Genomic DNA, 22,005 nt, shown 5'->3' with positions numbered 1-22,005 from the left:
AGCGAAGTGCGGCGAAGAGACTACGGGTTTGGCCTGTTGCAGGGGGGCGGGGAACTGGCCGCTGGGGGTAAGGGGGCTTGCAGCTGGGCGGCGCTACGGCTGCATCACCATCGGCCTGTGGTTGGGGTGCACGGACTGTGTTCACCTCGGTTCCCCAACTCGGGCCCAGAAGTCAACAAATGCTGTTGAGTAAGTGCAAACAAAGAGCTGGGATGGAGGCAAGCCCCCTAGACCCTTTTTAGCCGTTATTCCCGCCTACTCCCTTCCGCTTCCGAGTCAGGGAGGTGTGTCCGAACGAAAGGAGGAAACAAGAGCCGCCGGCGTTCAGACGCCGGCCACGATTCCTTAGTTACGGCGTTATAGTTTTCGTGGTTTTTTTTCTCACCCGGGAGTCGCCGCTTTGGGAAATCAGTTAATCTCAGGCTTTGCTGTTCCCACATCTACTTCCTGATCAGATGCTTGCACTTGCAGAGATTAAAAAGTAACTGCAGAGAAGAAAGGAAGGGGCTGTAGTAGAATCAAGCAGTCATTCCCTGAGAGGCCTCCTGGAGAAGGAGAATTTCCTTGCTTTTTTAAGTCAGCTGCCAAAATTGGTTGCTTCGCTCCTATTCCTAGAGCTTCGGTTGTTCTTTCACGTCCCAGTTCCTCAAGAGCACTGGGCGACAGAGTTATGGAGAAACGCCTGCAGGAGGCTCAGCTGTACAAGGAGAAAGGGAACCAGTGTTACCGGGAAGGGAAGTACCGGGATGCTGTAAGTGGGTACCATCGAGCTCTGCTGCAGCTGCGGGGTCTGGATCCAAGTCTGCCCTCCCCGATACCTAATCTGGGACCTCAGGGCCCGGCCCTCACACCTGAACAAGAAAACCTACTTCACACCACCCAGACAGATTGCTACAACAACCTGGCTGGTAAGAACAGGGCCGACGGGAGGGTAGAGTGTCAAGGCCGGTATATGAAAGTTTGAGAATATTGGGAAAAACACTGACGGCTCTTCTGTCGTTATCTAGTTATTCTACCATGAATTGCAATATACTTTCAATCTATGGGGCTCTAATTGAGTTTCGGTGCTTCTAGACTTCACTTGGAGAGTTTGATAAACACAACTTCTTGAGCCTACCATGATTCCGATTTAATAGTTCTGAGGTTTGTGAGTTGTGTGTACCAATTTGCGTTTCTATCAGACTCCCAGGTGATGGCTAATAGGTTTAAGGAATTTTGCACGACTTCCTGGTGGCTCAGACGGTAAAGAGTCTGCCTGCAATGCGGGAGACATGGATTCAATCCCTGGGTCGGGGAGATCCCCTGGGGAAGGAAATGGCAACTCACCCCAGTATTCTTGCCTGGAAAATCCCATGGATGGAGGAGCCTGGAGGGCTACAGTCCATGAGATCGCAAAGAGTTGGACACGATCGAGGAACTAACACACATAGAGAAAATACTCAACCTGATACTGAGCTCAGCTTGTTTGTACACTGGTACCTAATCAAATTTCACAGAGTTTTGGGTGAAGTAGAAAAGAATAGCTCTATTGTTTTGCCAGGCAAAGGGGAACACAGCAGGCTCCTGCCCTCAAAACCACGAGTCCCCACCTGGAGAAGATACTGTGAGGTTTTATATAAATTGTCCAAAGAATGTAATCATCTCATGGACGTTTTTTCTAATGGGTTGGTGGTGAGGTAAGTAAGGCTAAGCATCATTGACCTTCCAGTTCAGCTGGTCTGGGGTCTACACTGCTCCTGGGTGGCATACCATTGTTAATTGTTAGCTTCTCCCACCTGGAGGTCGTTTCTGTATCCACAAAATAGCTTAAGATATTGTTGAGACTGTTGTTGGGGAAACAGGACCTTTCCTCAAGGCTGCTCTTGACTGTTTCTCCTTGGTCTCCCAGCCCCACCCTTCCCTAATTAACAATTGCTTGAGTCTGCCCTTCAGACCTCAGGGAAGGTCGTGGAGGCTGAATGCTGACTGTTTCCTATAATCGAAGAAATGGCAGACACAAAAAGCCCTTGTGCCCAGGAGCCCCAAAGACCCTGCACAGTATCAAACCTACGTTTAGACTGTTGTTTCTTTAATATTTAAAATTTAGGAAAGAAGGCACTTGCTTCAGCTGGTGGTGTAAGTCATCCATCTTAGATGTTTTGGATAGCTTTTCCTCGTTTTCCTCCTTCCTATATAAAGCAGCTAGATGATATCTTGGGTAACTTGTACCTTCCATATCCAGCTGGCCTTGCATGGAGAAATAGTCCAGAGTTAGTATCACTAGGATTCATCTGCTGAAAGAAAGGAGACTTCTGAAGTCTGTTCTGCGGCAGGCAAAGTAACCATAGAGCTAATTAAGTTTGTTTTGAAGTATACACTTTGTAATCATTGTTTAAATTTTTTTCTTTTTTACTACCCTGGTCCTCAATGATTTGGTGAAATTCTAGCTGTTTTACAGTATGTGTCCAAAGCTATTCTTAGACTCAAGTAACCGTAATTATAGTAGCTACTATTTCAGTCCATTCAGTAATTATTTTTTTAATAAATTAATATTTATTGATATACTGAGGATTGGAGAAGGCAATGGCACCCTACTCCAGTACTCTTGCCTGGAAAATCCCATGGACGGAGGAGCCTGGTGGGCTGCAGTCCATGGGGTCGCTAAGAGTTGGACACGACTGAGCGACTTCACGTTCACTTTTCACCTTCATGCACTGGAGAAGGAAGCGGCAACCCACTCTAGTGTTCTTGCCTGGAGAATCCCAGGGACGGGGGAGCCTGGTGGGCTGTCGTCTATGGGGTCGCACAGAGTCGGACACGACTGAAGCGACTTAGCAGCAGCAGTAGCAGTAGCAGCATACTGAGGATATTGCAGTATAGTAAAACAGATAAAGGTCCCTGCTGTCATGGGGAGATGGATAGTTAACAAAAGAAGTAACTTGTGTATTAGACAATGTTGACTGAAAATGATGCACAAGGAGAGTTTTGAGTTAAGTTTTACTTGGGGCAAAATGAGGACTGCAGCCCAGGAGACAGCACCTCAGACAGCTCCCAAAAAAAAACTGCTCCAAAGAGGCAGTGTGGGGAGGTCAGTATATAAGATTTTCGTGAAGGGGGAGTTCAGTCTAAAGACCTGTTTTCTTGGGGCACAAAGTGCCTCATTCTGAACTCCCTCAGGGCGTGTCAAGGCCTACAGCTGCAGTAGCCCAGGATTCAGCCTCCTGCTGTTGGCAAGCACCAATTTGTAGTTGACAAAGATGATAAGTAATGTGGAAAAGGATAAAGCAGAAAATGGGTGTATGGACTTCCTGGCAGTCCAGTCGTTAGGACACCACGCTTCTAAAGCAGAGGGTGCCAGTTCGATCCCTGGTGGAAAAACAAAGATCCCACATGCAGCGTGGCATAGCCAAAAGAAAGAAAATGGCAATAGTGAGTGCCATAGGCATGGTAGTGGTCAGGGAAGGCTCATTAAGGTGACATTTATGAAATGCCATGTATAAGCCCTTGATACACATATACATATAAACCTTAAGTATCATAGCAATCCTTTGAGGTAGATTTAAGGAACATCTAGTAAGTGGTGGAGCTAAAATTAAACCTGGCAAGTCCAATTTTTTTGTGGCTGTGCTGGATCTTTTGGCTGTGCTGTTGCTGCGAGGGCTTTTCTCTAGTTTGGCGAGCGGGAGCCACTCTAGTTGAGGTGCTTGGGCTTCTCATTGGGGTGGTTTCTCTTGTTGTGGCTCATGGGCCCTAGACCACAAGCTCAATAGTTGTGAGACATGGGCTTACTTGCTCTCTGGCATGTGGGATCTTCCCAGATCAGGGATCGAACCCATGTCTCCTGTATTGGCTGGTGGATTCTTTACCACTGAGCCAACAGGGAAGCCTCTGTACTTAAGTTCTTATTGCAGAATACTGTATGTTAGAGAATAGAATACACCTTGGGGAATTGGTCAGAAATCAAGGAAATGAGATAGATACTCATCTTGACTGTCCAGGTGGACCTGAAGGCAGAGACTGGCTTATCCATCTGTAGACCCTCTGCTTGGAGGCGCTTGGTAGATGTTTCCTAAAGACTCACTAAAATTAAGAAATTTCACTTACATGAGAGTGAAATTTATGTGTTGGGCAGTTTATTTATAGTACCTCTCATCTTCACAAAAATTCTGCAAGGTAGTAATGATTTTCCCTACTTCACAGATAAAGAAATCAGACCTCATCGCTAAAACCCTCCAACGGCATCTTATTATATTTAGGAAAATATTCAAACTCTGACTTTCACCTGCACAACCTGACTTGATCTGGCTCCTCCGTAGACTGAACTCACAAAACACACACCCACCTTCCAGCTTGGTAGGATCTCTTCTCTTGGCTAGAATGCCCTGTCCCTTGAATGACCCTGTCATTCAGATCTTGGCCCAAAAGTCACTTTCTCAGGGATGCCTTCTGTAATCAAGCATCACTCTGACCTAATTCAGTCTCTGTCCCAGTACAGTTCTATTTTTCACAAAGCACTAATAAATAAGTGAATTTGTTAGCGTGTTCCTCCTGCCTGGGAATTAGGATGCAAGCTCTAATCACTCACCAAGGTGTCTGTCTTGTTCCTCTTTTTCTCCTGCTCCTACCTCCACCTAGCACATGGTCATTACCCCAGAACTAGTTGTAGAATGAAGGAACAGTGGGTTACATCTTGGTAACCCATCAGTGATGGGTTAGCTGACGCTGGGGAAATACTTAAGTATGAACCATATTGCCACTTGGTGGGGTTGTAGAAGGGATGCAGACACAGCCCTGATACTCCTTCCTTCCCAGCACATGATTTAATAATGCTGTGTGTAATTCCCACAGTTGTTAAACAGGAAATGCATTTCCCTTTTTAATTACAGAAAGACAGAACATTGACCTGAACATTGTCTCCTACACAGATTTGTATTTTGAGGTCCCATCCTTTTATCCAAGGAATTTGGGAGATAATATATCATCATTAAGAAGGGTAATTTTTGAGTTAGTCTTTGGTTCAGATTTCTTCCTCATTCCACCTAAAAGCTGTGGGATCCTAGACAAGTTACTTTACCTTTGTGAACCTTGATTTCTTCATCAATTAAATGGAGATGCTAACACATACTGACTTCAGAGGGTGGATGAGAAGATTAAACAAGCCCCTGGCACAGTGCTTACTGTTTACTCACACTATTAATGGCAGTCGTTGTTGTTCCTAGGACTTCAGGACAAGAATTGTGGTGAAATGGGAGAGTCAAGATAGAGAGCCTTGAGTAGAAGAGAGACAATGAAGAGTTTTGGATAATTTCTTTTTTCACCACGTGGCATGCTAGCGATCAAACCCCTGCCCCCCGAGAGTTCCAACCACTGGACCGCCAGGAAAGTCCCCATAAATTTAAAGTATAGTCTAATCAACTTTTTAAAAATTACTGATTTAATATGGCTGCGCAGGCTTTTCTCCAGGTGCGGTGCCTCGGGCTTCTCTGTTGGGTGGCTTTCTCTTGTTGCAAAGCACAGACTCTAGGGCACTCGGGCTTCAGTAGTTGCAGTGGGTGGGCTCAGCAGTTGAGCTCCCAGGCTCTGGAGCACAGGCTTAGTAGTGGTGGCACAAGGGCTTAGCTTCTCCGGGGCACGTGAGATCTTTCCGGATCAGGGATCGAACCTGTGTCTCCTGCATCGGCAGGCGGATTCCTAACACTGGACCGTAAGGGAAGCCCTAGTCTTATCAACTTTTATAGCTGGGCCTGACCCACGCTAGATATTGGGTTGGCCAAAAACTTCAAGTTCTTCCATAACATGTTACAGAAAAACCCAAACAAACTTTTTGGCCAGCCCAACACGCAATGGGCATTTGACAGATAGTGAAGTAGGCCGTGAGGTATGTAAAACTTGTATCCACTGCTGTATCCCCAGCGGCTAGCATGATGTCTGGCACACGGTGGACATGCAGATGCATTTGTTGGGTGAGTGAGTGTTGCTGATAGCATTCTGCATTTGGTGCTTCCTTGTGTTGGGCAATGGGGCATCTTGTAACAAGGTCCTCTTCTCTCTCCCTTCCCTTTGCTGCCATTAGCCTGTCTCCTTCAGATGGAACCAGTAAACTATGAACGGGTGAAAGAATACAGCCAGAAAGTCCTGGAGCGGCAGCCTGATAATGCCAAGGCCTTGTATCGGGCTGGAGTGGCCTTTTTCCACCTGCAGGACTATGACCAGGCCCGGCACTACCTCATGGCTGCTGTCAATAGGAAGCCAAAAGGTGAGAGAAGGGGGCTGAAGTGGGAAGTACAAAAAATAGTCCCACTGAGGTAGTATCTGTGGGAGAGGATTTTAGTTCATTTTCCAATGTATTGAATTGTGAAAATAAGTAATAATATATTCACACGTTCAATATTAAAAAAGTATAAAAAGATGTATGACGATGTATAACAAACAGACCTTCTACTCATGAATTCCAAGTTTCAGTTCCTAGATGGAGACTAAAATAAGATCTAGATTCCAGTGAATAAACTTGATAATCCTTGTTTCTACCAGTTTTCCAGCTGAGCTCTGGCTTTTGCATGACTGTCTTTTCATCCTTTAGCTCAGCTAACCCCAGGTATGACCTAGAAGAACAGGCATCCTGAGAATTTGAGGCTTGTTTCCAAGGCAAAAAGGATATTGTTAAGAGAATGATAAACTTGTTCCTGTGTTGGTGGGTCAGCTCTGAAAATTGTCTCCCAGTTTGCATTATGGCTTAGAGCAGCTACTGAAGTGAGGGGGTCCCCAAACGTAAAATAACTCACCACTCTAATTGAATGGAAAAGTCATTAAAGTGTTAGTTACCCTGGTCTCTTGCGTTGCAGGCAGATTCTTTACCATCTGAGCCACCAGGGAAGCCTGGAAAAGTCATGAATTAATAAAGATATAAAATATGAACCATTGCTCATGTTTCTTTCAAGTACACAGATTAACTGCCACCCATGTATAGTAGGTTTAGAGGCTGTGCTCTTAAAATTACTGTTTCTTCAGCTGCTTTTCATTATTAAGTTAGAAACCAGCTCAGCCTTGTACAATAATTTTTTTAAAATATATATTTATTTATTTGACTGCATCAGGGTTTATTGCCACACGTGACCTCTCTGGTTGTGGCACAGGGACTTAGTTGCCCCACATGTTGTTGAAAATAGCTGATAATACATGTTGTGGGACAGCTAAGTCCCTGTGCCACAGCTAGAGAGGATCTTAGTTCCCTGATTAGGGATCGAACCTTCGGCGTTGGAAGGTAGATTCTTAACCAGTGGACCACCAGGGAAGTCCCTGTATAAGATTCTTTAGAGATTAAAAGTGGTATTAATGAAGGAAATGTACTGTTGTATAGAATAGTTGTGATATACGCAGATCTTAGAAATTTTCAGAAATGGAAGGGTGTTCACAGTCCTCTCCTACCTGGACGTACAATTACGGGTCTGTCTTTGATTGCCTCCTTTGTCCTGTTCTAAGACGCCAACGTCCGGAGGTACCTTCAGCGGACACAGTTGGAACTCAGCAGCTACCATCGGAAAGAGAAGCAGCTCTACCTGGGCATGTTTGGTTAAAAGAAGAAAGATACTCCTCCACTTGAACTTAGATGAACCATTAGAGACCCATCAAAGGGAAACCTGAGCCTCAGCAAGAGAAATTACCCCCACACCTCTGACTGAGGTGAACTTCTGTTTTGCTTCTAGTACTGCACAAACTCTTCTATCACTTACATAGTCTGTATTTTTGTTTCCCCATCTTTCTATTTATATGGCTTTTAATATATAGTATTATATATCAGAAACATTTGCCTTTGAGAAATACAACCAGAAAACACTCATCAGTTATAGGTGGATTAATCATAGCTCTGGCATAGATTTTGATGATAGATGTTGGTAGATGTAGTCATATACAACGGATAAGGCTTATTAGAAGATGAAGTAATAAGGACAGGCAGAAAGGAGTTTTTTCTCTTCGTTTCCTCAGATTTCTAAAGCCAAAATGGGAAGCCCTTACACAGGTCACAAATTGGCAAATACATACTGTGAAACTAGACAATAATAAATTCGACCCACGTGCCTCAAAATGAAAGATTTAAAAGTAACTACTTCATTAATTCCTTTTTCTTAATGGTCCACATACATTGAGATTCTTTATCCTCCACAAAAGTATCTAGTTCCTCTTGATAATTTCTAGCTATTGTAGCCTTGCTATTGCTCACACTCAGATCATTAATATAGTATGCTTATTTATTTTTTTTTTATTAAACCCTTCTGTCTTAAAACCCCTGGAGTCAAGCATCTAAGTATATATTTTATAACCTTTAAAAAGACCTCATGCCAGAAAACTTGTAAACGCTTGAATTTTTAAGTTGCATACCTATAGGCTGCTCATTTCTTTAAGAAAGGCAAGCGTTTACCAAGTCTTCTAGAAACAATACGACAAAGAGCAGGATAGAAACATAGATCTGTTTTTTACCTGTCACCTTGTATTTTGTAAGAACTCCATTCCTTAAAGAGGAGGGAAACAGTGAGGAAAGGTTCTCTTTCCTTTGTGCCTTTTAAGCACCGACAGAACTTTCTGGAAGCTTTGTTGGGCACAGATGCAGGCTGCAGATCTGGTACAGTCATGGCTCAGTAGGAGGCTTCCTCAACTGGAGCACCTTTATCATTCTGCACACTTATTCTAATGTCCACAATGTATGAGTTGTACAGAGTAGATGAGACCATAATAGCTCTGCCTCTATATTTATGAATGAAAGGAATAAGTCATATGTCCTTAGCCATCATATAAACACAGCTTACAGACAAAAACTTCTTGGTCTTGCCAAATGTACATGAGCTCTTCTCTCTTAATCAGTAATGTGTCTCTCTTGATGAACTAGGCTCCTCTTTGTATCTCCCTGTACTCTTAAATAGTACAACCATCAGCTTATAACAAAAAGTCTTTATACCAAATAGTCTTTTAAGTCCAAGGACACAACTAACAAAAGAGGAATATATTATTCCTCTTCCAAGCTTCTTAAATTTCTAAGCCTAGACTGTTGCCAAATTATGTCATGGTTGTGTGTTATCTTTGTTTGGGGCTGGTTTTGCTTTCTGATTTTCTTTTTTTTCCCCACTAAGACTTGATGTTACAGTAAGCTATGTTCTGTATCAATGAGGAAAAAATAAAACTGATATTTAAAAATGTATTGTAGATGTGTATTGCACTAATCTTTTTTTTTTTTGCATTACTAAGAGACAAAGTGGTCAGACTTAACATTTTGGTCTTTAATTTGAAGGCCAGCTCTAACAAAGATGCTAATGAATGGGAAAGTGGACAAAGGTAGGCAGTCAGATACGGGTCTGGAGGAGGCCTGCCCAGCCCACATCCTGAAGGAATCAGGTAGCTAAATCTGTGTACTCAGAAGTTTGTGGAGGGGGAAGCAGTGCACCTTACCAGTCCTTAAGGGTTTCCACACAGGATTTGAGGGTTTTATTTTAGAGAAAGCATTCAGGGTGATGTGAAGATTCGTACTTTGGCACATAAGGAACAATTAAGAATGGCATTCTGCCAAATCGATACCCACTATCTTTACAATTTTGCCAAAATAACACACACCTATATTGCTTTTTAGTCAACATTTTATTTAAATATATATTTTGAAAGGAATTTTTGGACAGAGGAACATGTTAAATGATACCATGGGAAGGTAATCAGCAAACCCCAGACTGAAACCATAAGATGCAAAAACCAATTTCTGCAATAAATTGCAAGGAAAAGAAGAGGGGATTGTATATCTTACAAAGAGGTTTGAGACACATCAACCAAATAAATATGACTCTACTTTGGATTCTTATTTGAAGAAAACTAAGTTTATAAGACTGAAATAATGGAAAAAAATTATATGTATAGGTCTCCTCGGAAGTCCTGGCATAGAGCTCCTAAAACCCTTAGAATTTGGATTCTGATTTGAGGGGGAAAAAAAAGTTTATGGGACAATCAGGAAGCTCTGAACAAGAATTAGCAGTTTTGTTGGGTGTGATCATAGTGGTTGTTGGTTTAGTCATTCAGTTGCGTCCGACTCGGACACCATGGACTGGATCCCACCAGGCTCCTCTGTCCATGGGAATTTCTCAGGCAAGATTACTGGAATGGGTTGCCATTTCCTTCTCCAGGGTATCTTCCTGACCCAAGTGATCATGGTATTTGGTCCTTTTTTTTTTTCTTCTTTAAAGAGTCCTTTTAGAGATGGCATGCTGAAATTGCTTACTGATAAAATTGAGGTGGGGACTTTAGAGCACTTTATATCATTTGCCCAAAAAAACAAAACAACCAACCAACCATAAAAATAAGTATTAGTATATATCCAAGTAAATCATCTTTGGAATCACTGGCTTTGGAGAAATTGAAATCAAATGTGAAGGGCTAAATGGTGAGTATTGTGAAGCTAAGGGCAAGTGAAGGCATATGCTTATAGCCAATTAAGAAAAGAAGTGAAATCTTAAGCTAGGAATATGTTTCTAAAACTGGAGAGCAAAGGTTGGTTGTCTGAAAACTAAATCAGCTTGGAGCTCAAAAGCAAGTAACTTCTTGGGGTTAAACTCTTAGTAGCCTGGGACCTGATCCATCCCACCATTGGAGGCCGATTTTGGCTCAGTAGAAGTAATCATTAGTCAATGATTAGGGTTGCTCAACAGTTAAATAGATTTCCTTTAGGGATAGTGAGTTCTCTTTCAAGCAGAGGTTCAACACTTGGCAAAAGGAGGATCCAGTGTTGGACTAGAGGTTAGATGAGCTGACCTATGTTTCCTTGAATCCATGGATGGGGCCGTCAAGAGAAGTGGAAACCAGAGAAACTTCTCTATTGATCACACCTCTACGGACAGGCATAAACCGTTCTTGGTGTCCAGCAGATGGATAAAGAGAGGCAACTGTGGCAGTAAGTGTGTTGGCTGCTGCTTTAAATGTCTTACAAATTCCTAGCTGCCACCTCCAATGAAGAAAGCATTCCATGCTGGGAACTAAAAATAAATGCTCTTCAGGAGAGAATGTCACCAAGTAACAGATCCTCTTTAGTTTGTATTGCACTTGGCCAAGACAGTAACAATGGTTCCTGTGTCCCCCAGATGTCCAGAGAAATTATATACATGATATATACATATACACATATTACGCCTTGCTTTTAGGAACCATTCTGAGGCAACCGATTTCTCCTCCCCCCGCCCACCCCCAGCCCCATGTCTTTTTAAAAAATTGAGAGATAATTCACAATCATAAAGTTTACTCTTGTAAAGGCAACTGATTCTTATAGGCAGTTTGACGTGATAGTTACTCTAGGAAAGACTTTGGAAAAGGTGCTCCACTCAGCTAAAATAGCTCTTACTGGGTTTATGTACAACTTGCCTTGTTTCACCAAGGAGTTAAGGCAGTAATGTATTTGCATAAATAAAATTAGGCATTTGAAAGATACAAAGGTTATTCCAACACAAGGAAAACGAAAGGCATGGAATTTACTCCCAACCTTGGAAATAAGCATCAACTTTTGCTCTCCATAATGCACCAGGTAAGGAACTTTGTTTGACCAAATATTTGCTCAGCTCTGTCTCCTTCCTATGACTCAAAAACAGTAGCCTACTAGTAAGAGTTCACAGTGCTGAATGTAATAAATCCAAAAAGAGAAGAAATTCAGGAAATTCACTCATATTTTCATCTAAATATTCCTTCCTGCTTTTTTTGCACTCAGTTCCTTATGTGTCAAAGAGAAAGGGTTTGTGGGGAGCCCTCTGGTCCATCGTACAAACACCACTCTACCACAGGCAGGGGCAGACCCTTCTCCTGGATTTCTAGAATGCTTTATCCCCCATGCCACATCAACACCCCAAGTTCCCATTTCTTTGCTATCTCTATTGCCAGTAACACCTGTGTGATCACAGATGAGTGATATGACCTGTCTAGGCTATCATCACACCTTTTAAGTGAGAAAGTTGGACTAGATGAACTCTGAGGTTCTCTTCCAGTGTTTCTTGCTTTAGTTTTCCCAAGTACCCAGCATTTCCATTTCACAGGCCCTCAACCTCCACACCTACCACCATGGTAGTGTTTCCTGCCTTCCAGTTTGTCGTCTTCAGGGACCTCAATCCACATATAAGACGCAGGCAAAAATTTCAAGTCATTAACACAGTATTTGTCGTTGAAACAGTCAACCAAGTCTTTCTACATGGAAAGCAGACAGAAAGGGGTAAGGCAACAAAACCCAACACTCAAAAAAGAAACAGCTTCTAGTTCAAAGTTAACCATCTTCAACAAAGTTTTAAACCAGCATGAAGTCATAAGCCAGCGTTCAAATTCTGGCCTGCGCCTTACCTAGTTCTGTGACCTTGAACAAGTTAACGTAGATTGTTCAGTCTCAAGTTTCCTTGTTTATGGGGAAAAAAATGGGGAGAGGGATAATACCTCAAAAATTGTTGAGGATTAAATGAGTATATGAAGTCACCAATACAGCCCAGGACACAGGAGCTCAAATACAACAATAAACCATGTTGCTGCTGCTAAGTTGCTTCAGTCGTGTCCGACTCTGCGACCCCATAGACGGCAGCCCACCAGGCTCCTCCATCCCTGGGATTCTGCAGGCAAGAATACTGGAGTGGGTTGCCATTTCCTTCTCCAATGCATGAAAGTGAAGTCGCTCAGTCGTGTCCAACTCCTAGGGACCCCATGGACTGCAGCCTACCAGGCTCCTCCGTCCATGGGATTTTCCAGGCAAGAGTACTGGAGTGGGTTGCCACTGCCTTCTCCCACAATAAACCATAATTGTGTAAAATAACCTAATTTGTATACTTTTCCTAAGTAAAGTCTACATTACCCTCTCCTTATCTCACTTTTTTCCTCCTAAGCAACCTGACCCCTACCCCAAATGCAGGTGTCAGATTTCTAAAAAGCCTGGAGGAAAGCTGTGAAAAAACCAGGAGGCATGCAGGTTTGTGGAAGAAACCAGCCAACCGGTTCAGAGAAATACTTTCACTGCCAGTTTTATGGTCCAAAATGCAGAGTGAGAAGCGATTACATCTCAGGAAAATTCCCAGGGCGGCGAGGAGTTGGCTGAGATGCAACACCCATAAAGTCCTCTCTGGCTGGGAAAAGAAAAGGGTAGGAACCTTCAGCCTGGGCAGAATCTTCATTCCGTCCCCAGCAGAGGAAATCAGGTGCTTCCACCTTCCGTGCTGCCCCCTGGTGGCAGCAAGAGCAGGCCTGGCATCGGCTCATGCTCTCCCGGATGTTAGTTTTTGGAGCCAAGTACAAAATCTTTGGGTGGCCCTCCAGCACTGCTGTTCTGTCTGTCTGCGGTCGGGGAGCCAGGGAGGGGCTGCGCTCCCAGGACGGGGCCAGCCTCTGGATCCGGTTTGCTGCGTTTGGCCAGGTCCTCATTGTGAGCCTTGCGGATGTGGCGGTACAGGTCCCCTGACTGCGTGTAGCTGCGCAGGCAGTAGCGGCACTCGTAGGGTCGCTCCCGCGTGTGCACTGTGGCGTGACGCCGCAGTGTGTAAGAGCATGAGAAGGTCTTCCCACATGTCTTGCAAGTAGGAACATCCTCAGTAAAACCCCCAAAGCTTCCTGGGGCTGTTTCATACTCAGAAGGCAAGTAGAGTGGCTCATGCAGGGCGGGTGGAGCAGGCAGGGGCGAGGTCACCAGTCCTCGATGATACTGCCCTGGACCTGGCAGCAAATGGTAGGGTAGGTGCGGATCTGGCGGCAGGAAGTGGTCACTGGGCCCCACCTCCTCCAATCCTGCTGCCCGTGGCTCCTCAAAGGCCTCTGGCTGGGGGGGCTGTCCACCATACATGGCTCCTCCAGGAGGGAAGAGTCCCTCGGGGCCTCGAGGCTGTTCCTCTGACACGTCAGGCTCCTCATCAGAAATCACAATTGCTTCTACTTTCACCTGTACCAGCTCAGCTTCCGCGGGGGCTGGAGCCTCGGATGGAACTGGGACTGCAGCTGAAGTTGGGGGATAGAAGCCTTGCAATGGTCCTCCAGTTGCCCTTGGTTCTGCCACCCTCAGGCTCTCAGAACCCACATCAAGTGGAGCCAGTGGCTCCACTGAAACAGTTGGGAGGCCCGCAGAGAAGTAGTTTGCAGGGTTGGTCTCTGTGGAACTACTGGGGCTGGCAAGAGAGACATCAGCCACTGGTAGAGGAGGTGCCCGAAGATGCGATGACTCAACCTCCACGCCAGGCTGTGTAGTGTCAGCCCCAGCTGGCATCGGTGGCTCATCTGGAGGACAGATAGGTGAGGGAGCTGCAGAGCCTTTCCATTCCCCTTTGCCCCAGTGCCCTGATGTCTCTGCTGATGCCAGCGAAGGCTGGGAACCACGGGAAGTGCTGGACAAAAACTCCAAATTAGGGGGTTGTGAGTTGGTTTCTTCTTCCTTCTTGGTACTATCCGCCTCTGCCAGGCCCCGGGCTTGCAGCCGCCGCTTACACACCTTGACAATATCATTCATGTGCAAGTAGCTGGCAGCCGCCAGTACATCCTCCACAGGGGTATCCCCCCTCAGGACCAGCTGGCCAGCATACATAAAGTCCAGAAGCAGTCCAAAGGCCGGGGCTGTGACAATCTCGTTGTGGATACACACCAGATCCCTCTTGTCCAGTTCCCGCTCTTTGTAGAAAAGCTGGAAAAATGGGCTGCAGGAGGCCAGCACAGCCCGATGGGCCAAGAACTGGGTACTACCCACCATCACGGTGCAGTCACAAAGGAAACCCTGGGACCGCTGCTCTCGGAGGCTCTGCAGCAGCTGCTGGCTGTGTTCTGGGAACTCCATAGCACTCCACAAAGGGAAAGGGACTCTAGGAAGAGCCTCTCCAGTGGTTCCCTTGGGAAGAGAGGAAAGTGGGTTAGGGTAGGTAACCTCCCTATATATCTTAACGTCAGCTCTGAGCTATTACTTACCGCCCCAAAGCCTCTGGCAGCAGCATACCGACCCCAAGATGCTCCCTTACATTACTACCCTTCTTTCTCCCAGGTCACACCCAGTGGTCTACTTTTAGCCCCGCCCCTCGGCCTAACCGTAGCAGCAGGCCCCGCCCCGTCCACAAAGCCCCTCCCCGGAAGTCCCGCCCCTTAGGCAGCCTCCGCTTCCTCGATGCCCACCCGGTAGCTTCCAGCACCTGGTACAACTAGAGTCTTGACCCCAGGCCTTCTCGGGCGATACCTCTTCGCCCTACTCCGGGAACTCCCTGAGCCTCTCTCGAATTCCAGGGGCTAAGAAGTCCGAGGGTGGGAACTAGAAGAGAAAGCTGACCCTCACCCACCAACGAGCAGCCACCGGGAGAGCTCCGCCCCTTCCCGCCTTCTTAGTTTTAATTGGCTCAAATTTGTCTTCCCTCGTCTCGGATTAGTTCACTCTCTACTAACCATGCCCCGGACTCAGGGCGGTGTCTCCAAGTGGATGCTGGTGGCCGTCGCTCAGGCAGCTAGGCGCCCGATTGGCTAGCGCTCCTGTCCTAAACTTTTTCTTCTCGTCCCGCCTTCTTTGCCTTGGAGCCCTTGAGATTGGCTGAGCTTCTCCATCTACCTGAGGCTGTGGGAGGGCCGGGACCTGTGAGCAGTGAAGCGCGACGCCCTCGGGGCGGGACTCGAGGCCTGCCACGGCGCAGAGCGTTGTGTCTTAGCAGGCAGCATGTCACCCCGGCTGCTGAGTGTCCGGGAAAAGGAGAGCCAACAAACTGGTGTGGTACCCAGGAGGTCCGGGTCTTAGACTCGGCTCTGCCTAACCGTGAGCGATGGCTACACCTCTCTAATCTGCAGTTGTCTCCTGAAGGTCTCTTCGTCCCTCAAAAACTCGAAGATGCCCTACTGCCTTACTCCCCGCAGTCTGATAGATCCAGGCTCCTGGCTCAGCAGTGGTGGTGTCAGAGAACTAGCAGCTGTGTGGATTGTAGTGTCCCTAGCCTGAACTCTAGTGAAGAGATGCGTGTCCTTCTCTGTGTCTGGAGCGTAGTGGGCAGTTGCTGATAGAAGAGAGTGGGCTCACAGCCCTAAAATGTCCCTGGGCGTGAAAATAAAGAATGTGGCTACTTAAGAAGAAATATTCCAAAGTTCTTAGAGGAACCAGAGGAAAGGGCTGTAAATTGGGAGTCAGTGATACCTTCCTGGCCTCAGACAGGGACAGTATGTTGACAAGGTTTTTTTAGTTACTGAGTCGCTTCTGACTCTTTGCAACCCCATGAACTATAGCCCGCCCGACTCCTCAGTCCTTGGGATTTTCCAGGCAAGAATACTGGAATGGGTTGTCATTTCCTTCTCCAAGGTATCTTCCTGACTCAGGAATCGAGCACGCATTTCCTGCTTTGGCAGGCAGATTCTTTTACTGCTGAGCCACCAGGGAAGCGGGCCATTGGCACTGGTAACTCCACAGTGCCCTTCATCCACTATTCACCCCTTGACCTGCCACACCTAGCATCTCCACTTTATTCTGCAGCCAAGCACTCATCAGATCTAAGTAGAATTAGGGACGGTTCATCTTTCTACCTCCCATTATTATACTAGAGATATGCAGGTGACACTGCCCTCAGGTTGAGAGCTCACTTCTTCCAGATAGTCTTCCAAGCCATACAATATTTATTGTTCAGTTCAGTCACTCAATCGTGTCTGTCTTTGCAACCCCAGCACGCCAGGCCTTCCTGTACATCACCAACTCCTGGAGTTTACCCAAATTCATGTTCATTGAGTTGGTGATGCCACCCAACCATCTCATCCTTTGTCATCCCCTTCTACCTTCAACCTTTCCCAGCATCAGGGTCTTTTCAAATGAGTCAGTTCTTCGCATCAGGTGGCCAAAGTATTGGAGTTCCAGCTTCAACATCAGTCCTTCCAATGAATAGTCAGGACTGATTTCCTTTAAGATGGACTGGTTGGATCTCCTTGCAGTCCAAGGGACTCACTAGAGACTTCTCCAACACCACAGTTCAAAAGCATCAATTCTTCAGCACTCAGCTTTCTTTATAGTCCAACTCTCACATCCATACATGACTACTGGAAAAACCATAGCTTTGACTAGACGGACCTTTGTTGGCAAAGTAATGTCTCTGCTGTTTAATATGCTATCTAGGTTGGTCATAACTTTCCTTCCATGGAGTAAGCGTCTTTTAATTTCATGGCTGCAGTCACCATCTGCAGTGATTTTGAAGCCCCACCCCCCCAAAATAAAGTCAACCACTGTTTCCCCATCTCTTTGCCATGAAGTGACGAGACCAAATGACATGATCTTAGTTTTCGGAATATTGATCTTTAAGCCAACTTTCCCCACTCTTCTCTTTCACTTTCATCAAGAGGCTCTTTAGTTCTTCTTCACTTTCTGCCATAAGTGTGGTGTCATCTGCATATCTGAGGTTATTGATATTTCTCCCAACAGTCTTGATTCCAAATTGTGCTTCATCCAGCCCAGTGTTTCTCATGATGTACTCTGCATGTAAGTTAAATAAGCAGGGTGACAATATACAGCCTTGACATACTCCTTTCCCGATTTGGAACCAGTCTGTTGTTCCATGTCCAGTTCTAACTGTTACTTCTTGACCTGCATACAGATTTCTCAAGAGGCAGGTCAGGTGCTCTGGTATTCCCATCTCTTTCAGAATTTTCCGCAGTTTATTGTGATCCACACAGTCAAAGGCTTTGGCATAGTCAATAAAGCAGAAATAGATGTTTGTTTTTCTGGAACTCTCTTGCTTTTTCAATGATCCAACGGATGTTGGCAATTTGATCTCTGGTTCTTCTGCCTTTTCTAAAACCAGCCTGCACATCTAGAAGTTCACGGTTCATGTATTGCTGAAGCTTGGCTTGGAGAATTTTGAGCATTACTTTACTAGCGTGTGAGATAAGTGCAATTGTGCGGTAGTTTGAGCATTCTTTGGCATTGCCTTTCTTTGGGATTGGAATGAAAACTGACCTTTTCCAGTCCTGTGGCCACTGCTGAGTTTTCCAAATTTGCTGGCATATTGAGTGCAGCACTTTCACAGCATCATCTTTTAGGATTTGAAATAGCTCACCTGGAATTCCATCACCTCCTCTAGCTTTGTTCATAGTGATGCTTTCTAAGGCCCACTTGACTTCACATTCCAGGATGTCTGGCTCTAAGTGAGTGACCACACCATCATGATTATCTGGGTCATGAAAATCTTTTTTGTACAGTTCTTCTGTGTATTCTTGCCACCTCTTCTTAATATCTTCTGCTTCTGTTAGGTCCCTACCATTTCTATCCTTTACTGAGCCCATTTTTGCATGAATGTTCCCTTGGTATCTAATTTTCTTGAAGAGATCTCTAGTCTTTCCTATTCTATTGTTTTCTTCTATTTCTTTGCACTGATCACTGAGGAAGGCTTTCTTATCTCTCCTTGCTATTCTTTGGAACTCTGAATTCAAATGGGTATATCTTTCCTTTTCTCCTTTGCTTTTCTCTTCTCCTCTTTTCTCAGCTATTTATAAGGCCTCCTCAGACAGCCATTTTGCTTTTTTACATTTCTTTTACTTGGGGATGGTCTTTATCACTGCCCTCTGTACAATGTCAGGAACCTCGGTCCATAGTTCATCAGGCACTCTATCAGATCTAATCCCTTGAATCTATTTCTCACTTCCACTGTAAAATCATAAGGGATTTGATTTAGGTCATACTTGAATGGTCTAGTGGTTTTCTTCAATTTAAGTCTGAATTTGGCAATAAGGTGTTCATGATCTGAGCCCCAGTAAGCTCCCAGTCTTGTTTTTGCTGACTCTATAGAGCTTCTCCATCTTTGGCTGCAAAGAATATAATCAATCTGATTTCGGTATTGACCGTCTGGTGATGTCCATGTGTAGAGTCTTCTCTTGTGTTGCTGGAAGAGGGTGTTTGCTATGACCAGTGCCTTCTCTTGACAAAACTCTGATAGTCTTTGCCCTGCTTCATTATGTACTCCAAGGCCAAATTTGCCTGTTACTCCAGGTATTTCTTGACTTCCTAATTTTGCATTCCAGTCCCCTATAATGAAAAGGACATCTTTTGTGGGTGTTAGTTCTAGAAGGTCTTGTAGGTCTCCATAGAACCTTTCAACTTCAGCTTCTTCATCATTACTGATTGGGGCATAGGCTTGGATCACTGTGATATTGAATGGTTTGCCTTGGAAACAAACAGAGATCATTCTGTCATTTTTGAGATTGCATCCAAGTACTGCATTTCGGACTCTTTTGTTGACCATGATGTCTACTCCATTTCCTTTAAGGGATTCTTGCCCACAGTAGTAGATATAATGGTCATCTGAGTTAAATTCACCCATTGCAGTCCATTTTAGTTCGCTGATTCCTAAAATGTGATGTTCACTCTTGCCATCTCCTGTTTGATCACTTCCAATTTGCCTTGATTCATGGACCTAACATTCCAGGTTCCTATGCAATATTGCTCTTTAGAGCATTGGACTTTACTTCCATCACCAGTTACATCCAGAACTGGGTATTGTTTTTGCTTTGGCTCTGTCCCTTCATTCTTTCTGGAGTTATTTCTCCACTGATCTCCAGTAGCATATTGGGCACCTACCGACCTGGGGAGTTCATCTTCAGTGTCCTATCTTTTTGCCTTGTCATACTGTTCATGGGGTTCTCAAGGCAAGAATACTGAAGTGGCTTGCCATTCCTTTCACCAGTGGACCATGCTTTGTCAGAACTCTCCACCATGACCTGTCCGTCTTGGTTTGGCCTACACAGCATGGCTCATAGTTTCACTGAGTTAGACAAGGCTGTGGTCCATGTGATCAGATTGGCTAGTTTTCTGTGATTGTGGTTTTCATTCTCTCTGCCCTCTGATGGAGAAGGATAAGAGGCTTATGGAAGTTTCCTGATGGGAGAGACTGACTGAGGGGGAAACTGGGTCTTGTTCTGATGGGCAGGGCCATGCTCAGTAAATCTTTAATCCAATTTTCTGTTCAAGGGTGGGGTTGTGTTCCCTTCCTGTTATTTGACCTGAGGCCAAACTATGGTGGAGGTAATGAAGATAATGGTGACCTCCTTCAAAAGGTCCCATGCATGCACTGCTACACTTAGAGCCCCCAATGCCACAGCAGGCCACCACCAACCCATACCTCCACCAGAGACTCATGGCCAAGTCTTGGTCAGTCTTTTGTAGGGTGACTGCTCCTTTCTCCTGGGTCCTGGTGTGCTCAAGGTTCCATCTGTGCCCTCCCAGAGTCTGCTTCCCCAGTCCTGTGTAAGTTCTGGCAGCTCTATGGTGGGTCAATGGCGACCTCCTCCAAGAGGACTTTTGCCATACCCAGGTCTGCTGCACCCAGAGCCCCTGCCCCTGTGGCAGGCCACTGCTGGCCTGTACCTCCTCAGGAGACACCCAAACACAGTTCTGTCTCAGTCTCTGTGGGGTCTCTGGGTCCTGGTGCACACAAGGTATGTCTGAACCCTCTGAGCATCTCTGGCGGGTATGGGGTTTGATTCTAAATGCAAATTCACCTCTCCTACCATCTTGCTGGGGCTTCTCCTTTGCCCTTGGATGTGGGGTATCTCCTCACAGCCGTGGCTCCAGCGCCACGCAGCCACCACTCCCGCGAGCTGTGAAAGTGCTGCACTCAATATGCCAGCAAATTTGGAAAACTCAGCAGTGGCCATGGGAGTGGAAAAGGTCAGTTTTCATTCCAATCCCAAAGAAAGGCAATGCCAAAGAATGCTCAAACTACCAGGCAACTGCACTCATCTCACATGCTAGTAAAGTAATGCTCAAAATTCTCCAAGCCAGGCTTCAACAGTACATGAACCGTGAACTTCCAGATGTTCAAGGTAGATTTAAAAAAGGCAGAAGAACCAGAGATCAAATTGCCAACATCCGTTGGATCATTGAAAAAGCAAGAGAGTTCCAGAAAAACAAACATCTATTTCTGCTTTATTGACTATGCCAAAGCCTTTGACTGTGTGGATCACAATAAACTGTGGAAAATTCTGAAAGAGATGGGAATACCAGAGCACCTGACCTGCCTCTTGAGAAATCTGTATGCAGGTCAAGAAGTAACAGTTAGAACTGGACATGGAACAACAGACTGGTTCCAAATCGGGAAAGGAGTATGTCAAGGCTGTATATTGTCACCCTGCTTATTTAACTTACATGCAGAGTACATCATGAGAAACACTGGGCTGGATGAAGCACAATTTGGAATCAAGACTGTTGGGAGAAATATCAATAACCTCAGATATGCAGATGACACCACACTTATGGCAGAAAGTGAAGAAGAACTAAAGAGCCTCTTGATGAAAGTGAAAGAGAAGAGTGGGGAAAGTTGGCTTAAAGATCAATATTCCGAAAACTAAGATCATGTCATTTGGTCTCATCACTTCATGGCAAATAGATGGGGAAACAGTGGAAACAGTGAGAGACTTTAATTTTGGGGTCTCCAAAATCACTGCAGATGGTGACTGCCCCCATGAAATTAAAAGACTCTTGCTCCTTGGAGGAAAAGTTATGACCAACCTAGACAGAATACTAAAAAGCAGAGACATTACTTTGCCAACAAAGGTCCGTCTAGTCAAAGCTATGGTTTTTCCAGTAGTCATGTATGGATGTGAGAGTTGGACTATAAAGAAAGCTGAGTGCTGAATAATTGATGCTTTTGAACTGTGGTGTTGGAAAAGACTCTTGAGTGTCCCTTGGACTGCAAGGAGACCCAATCAGTCCATCTTAAAGGAAATCAGTCCTGACTATTCATTGGAAGGACTGATGTTGAAGCTGAAACACCAATACTTTGGCCCCCTGATGGGAGGAACTGACTCATTTGAAAAGACCCTGATGTGGGGAAAGATTGAAGGCAGGAGGAGAAGGGGATGACAGAAGATGAACTGGTTGGATGGCATCCCAGACTCAATGGACATGAATTTGGGTAAACTCCAGGAGTTGGTGATGGACAGGTAGGCCTGAAGTGCTGCAGTCTATGGGGTTGCAAAGAGTTGGACATGACTGAGCAACTGAACTGAATACTGATGATCTCTAATTCCATAACAGCCTTTCTTATCTCTGCCACCACTGTC

The 22,005-nt window shown here is 45.3% G+C and overlaps 2 protein-coding genes across 2 annotated transcripts; one reads left to right on the top strand and one right to left on the bottom strand.

Moving 5' to 3' along the window:
- The first annotated feature begins 179 nt into the window (after positions 1-179).
- Positions 180-9,169, top strand: TTC9C (tetratricopeptide repeat domain 9C). Its single transcript, XM_055581025.1, has 3 exons — positions 180-908; positions 6,053-6,235; positions 7,459-9,169. The coding sequence occupies exons 1-3, from the start codon at positions 671-673 to the stop codon at positions 7,551-7,553; spliced, it is 516 nt and encodes a 171-aa protein (XP_055437000.1). The 5' UTR covers positions 180-670; the 3' UTR covers positions 7,554-9,169.
- Positions 9,170-9,584: 415 nt separating this feature from the next.
- Positions 9,585-15,262, bottom strand: ZBTB3 (zinc finger and BTB domain containing 3). The gene is given in 3 exon segments (XM_055581024.1): positions 9,585-13,254; positions 13,256-14,830; positions 15,126-15,262. Coding segments are annotated over 2 exon segments (1,758 nt in total). The 5' UTR covers positions 14,780-14,830; positions 15,126-15,262; the 3' UTR covers positions 9,585-13,020.
- Positions 15,263-22,005: the final 6,743 nt, after the last annotated feature.

The sequence above is a fragment of the Bubalus kerabau genome, chromosome 5, assembly GCF_029407905.1.
Source record: "Bubalus kerabau isolate K-KA32 ecotype Philippines breed swamp buffalo chromosome 5, PCC_UOA_SB_1v2, whole genome shotgun sequence".
Taxonomy (NCBI): domain Eukaryota; kingdom Metazoa; phylum Chordata; class Mammalia; order Artiodactyla; family Bovidae; genus Bubalus; species Bubalus kerabau.
Note: the sequence above shows the minus strand (reverse complement) of the source record. Positions and strands in the feature narration are given on the sequence as shown.

What these genes read in the sequence shown, in the direction of transcription:
- TTC9C (XM_055581025.1), top strand. Translation starts at nt 671, where the DNA reads ATGGAGAAACGCCTGCAGGAGGCTCAGCTGTACAAGGAGAAAGGGAAC. An exon ending in TTGCTACAACAACCTGGCTG is followed by an intron (nt 909 to 6,052) that starts GTAAGAACAGGG and finishes TGCTGCCATTAG; the next exon opens with CCTGTCTCCTTCAGATGGAA. An exon ending in TGTCAATAGGAAGCCAAAAG is followed by an intron (nt 6,236 to 7,458) that starts GTGAGAGAAGGG and finishes TCCTGTTCTAAG; the next exon opens with ACGCCAACGTCCGGAGGTAC.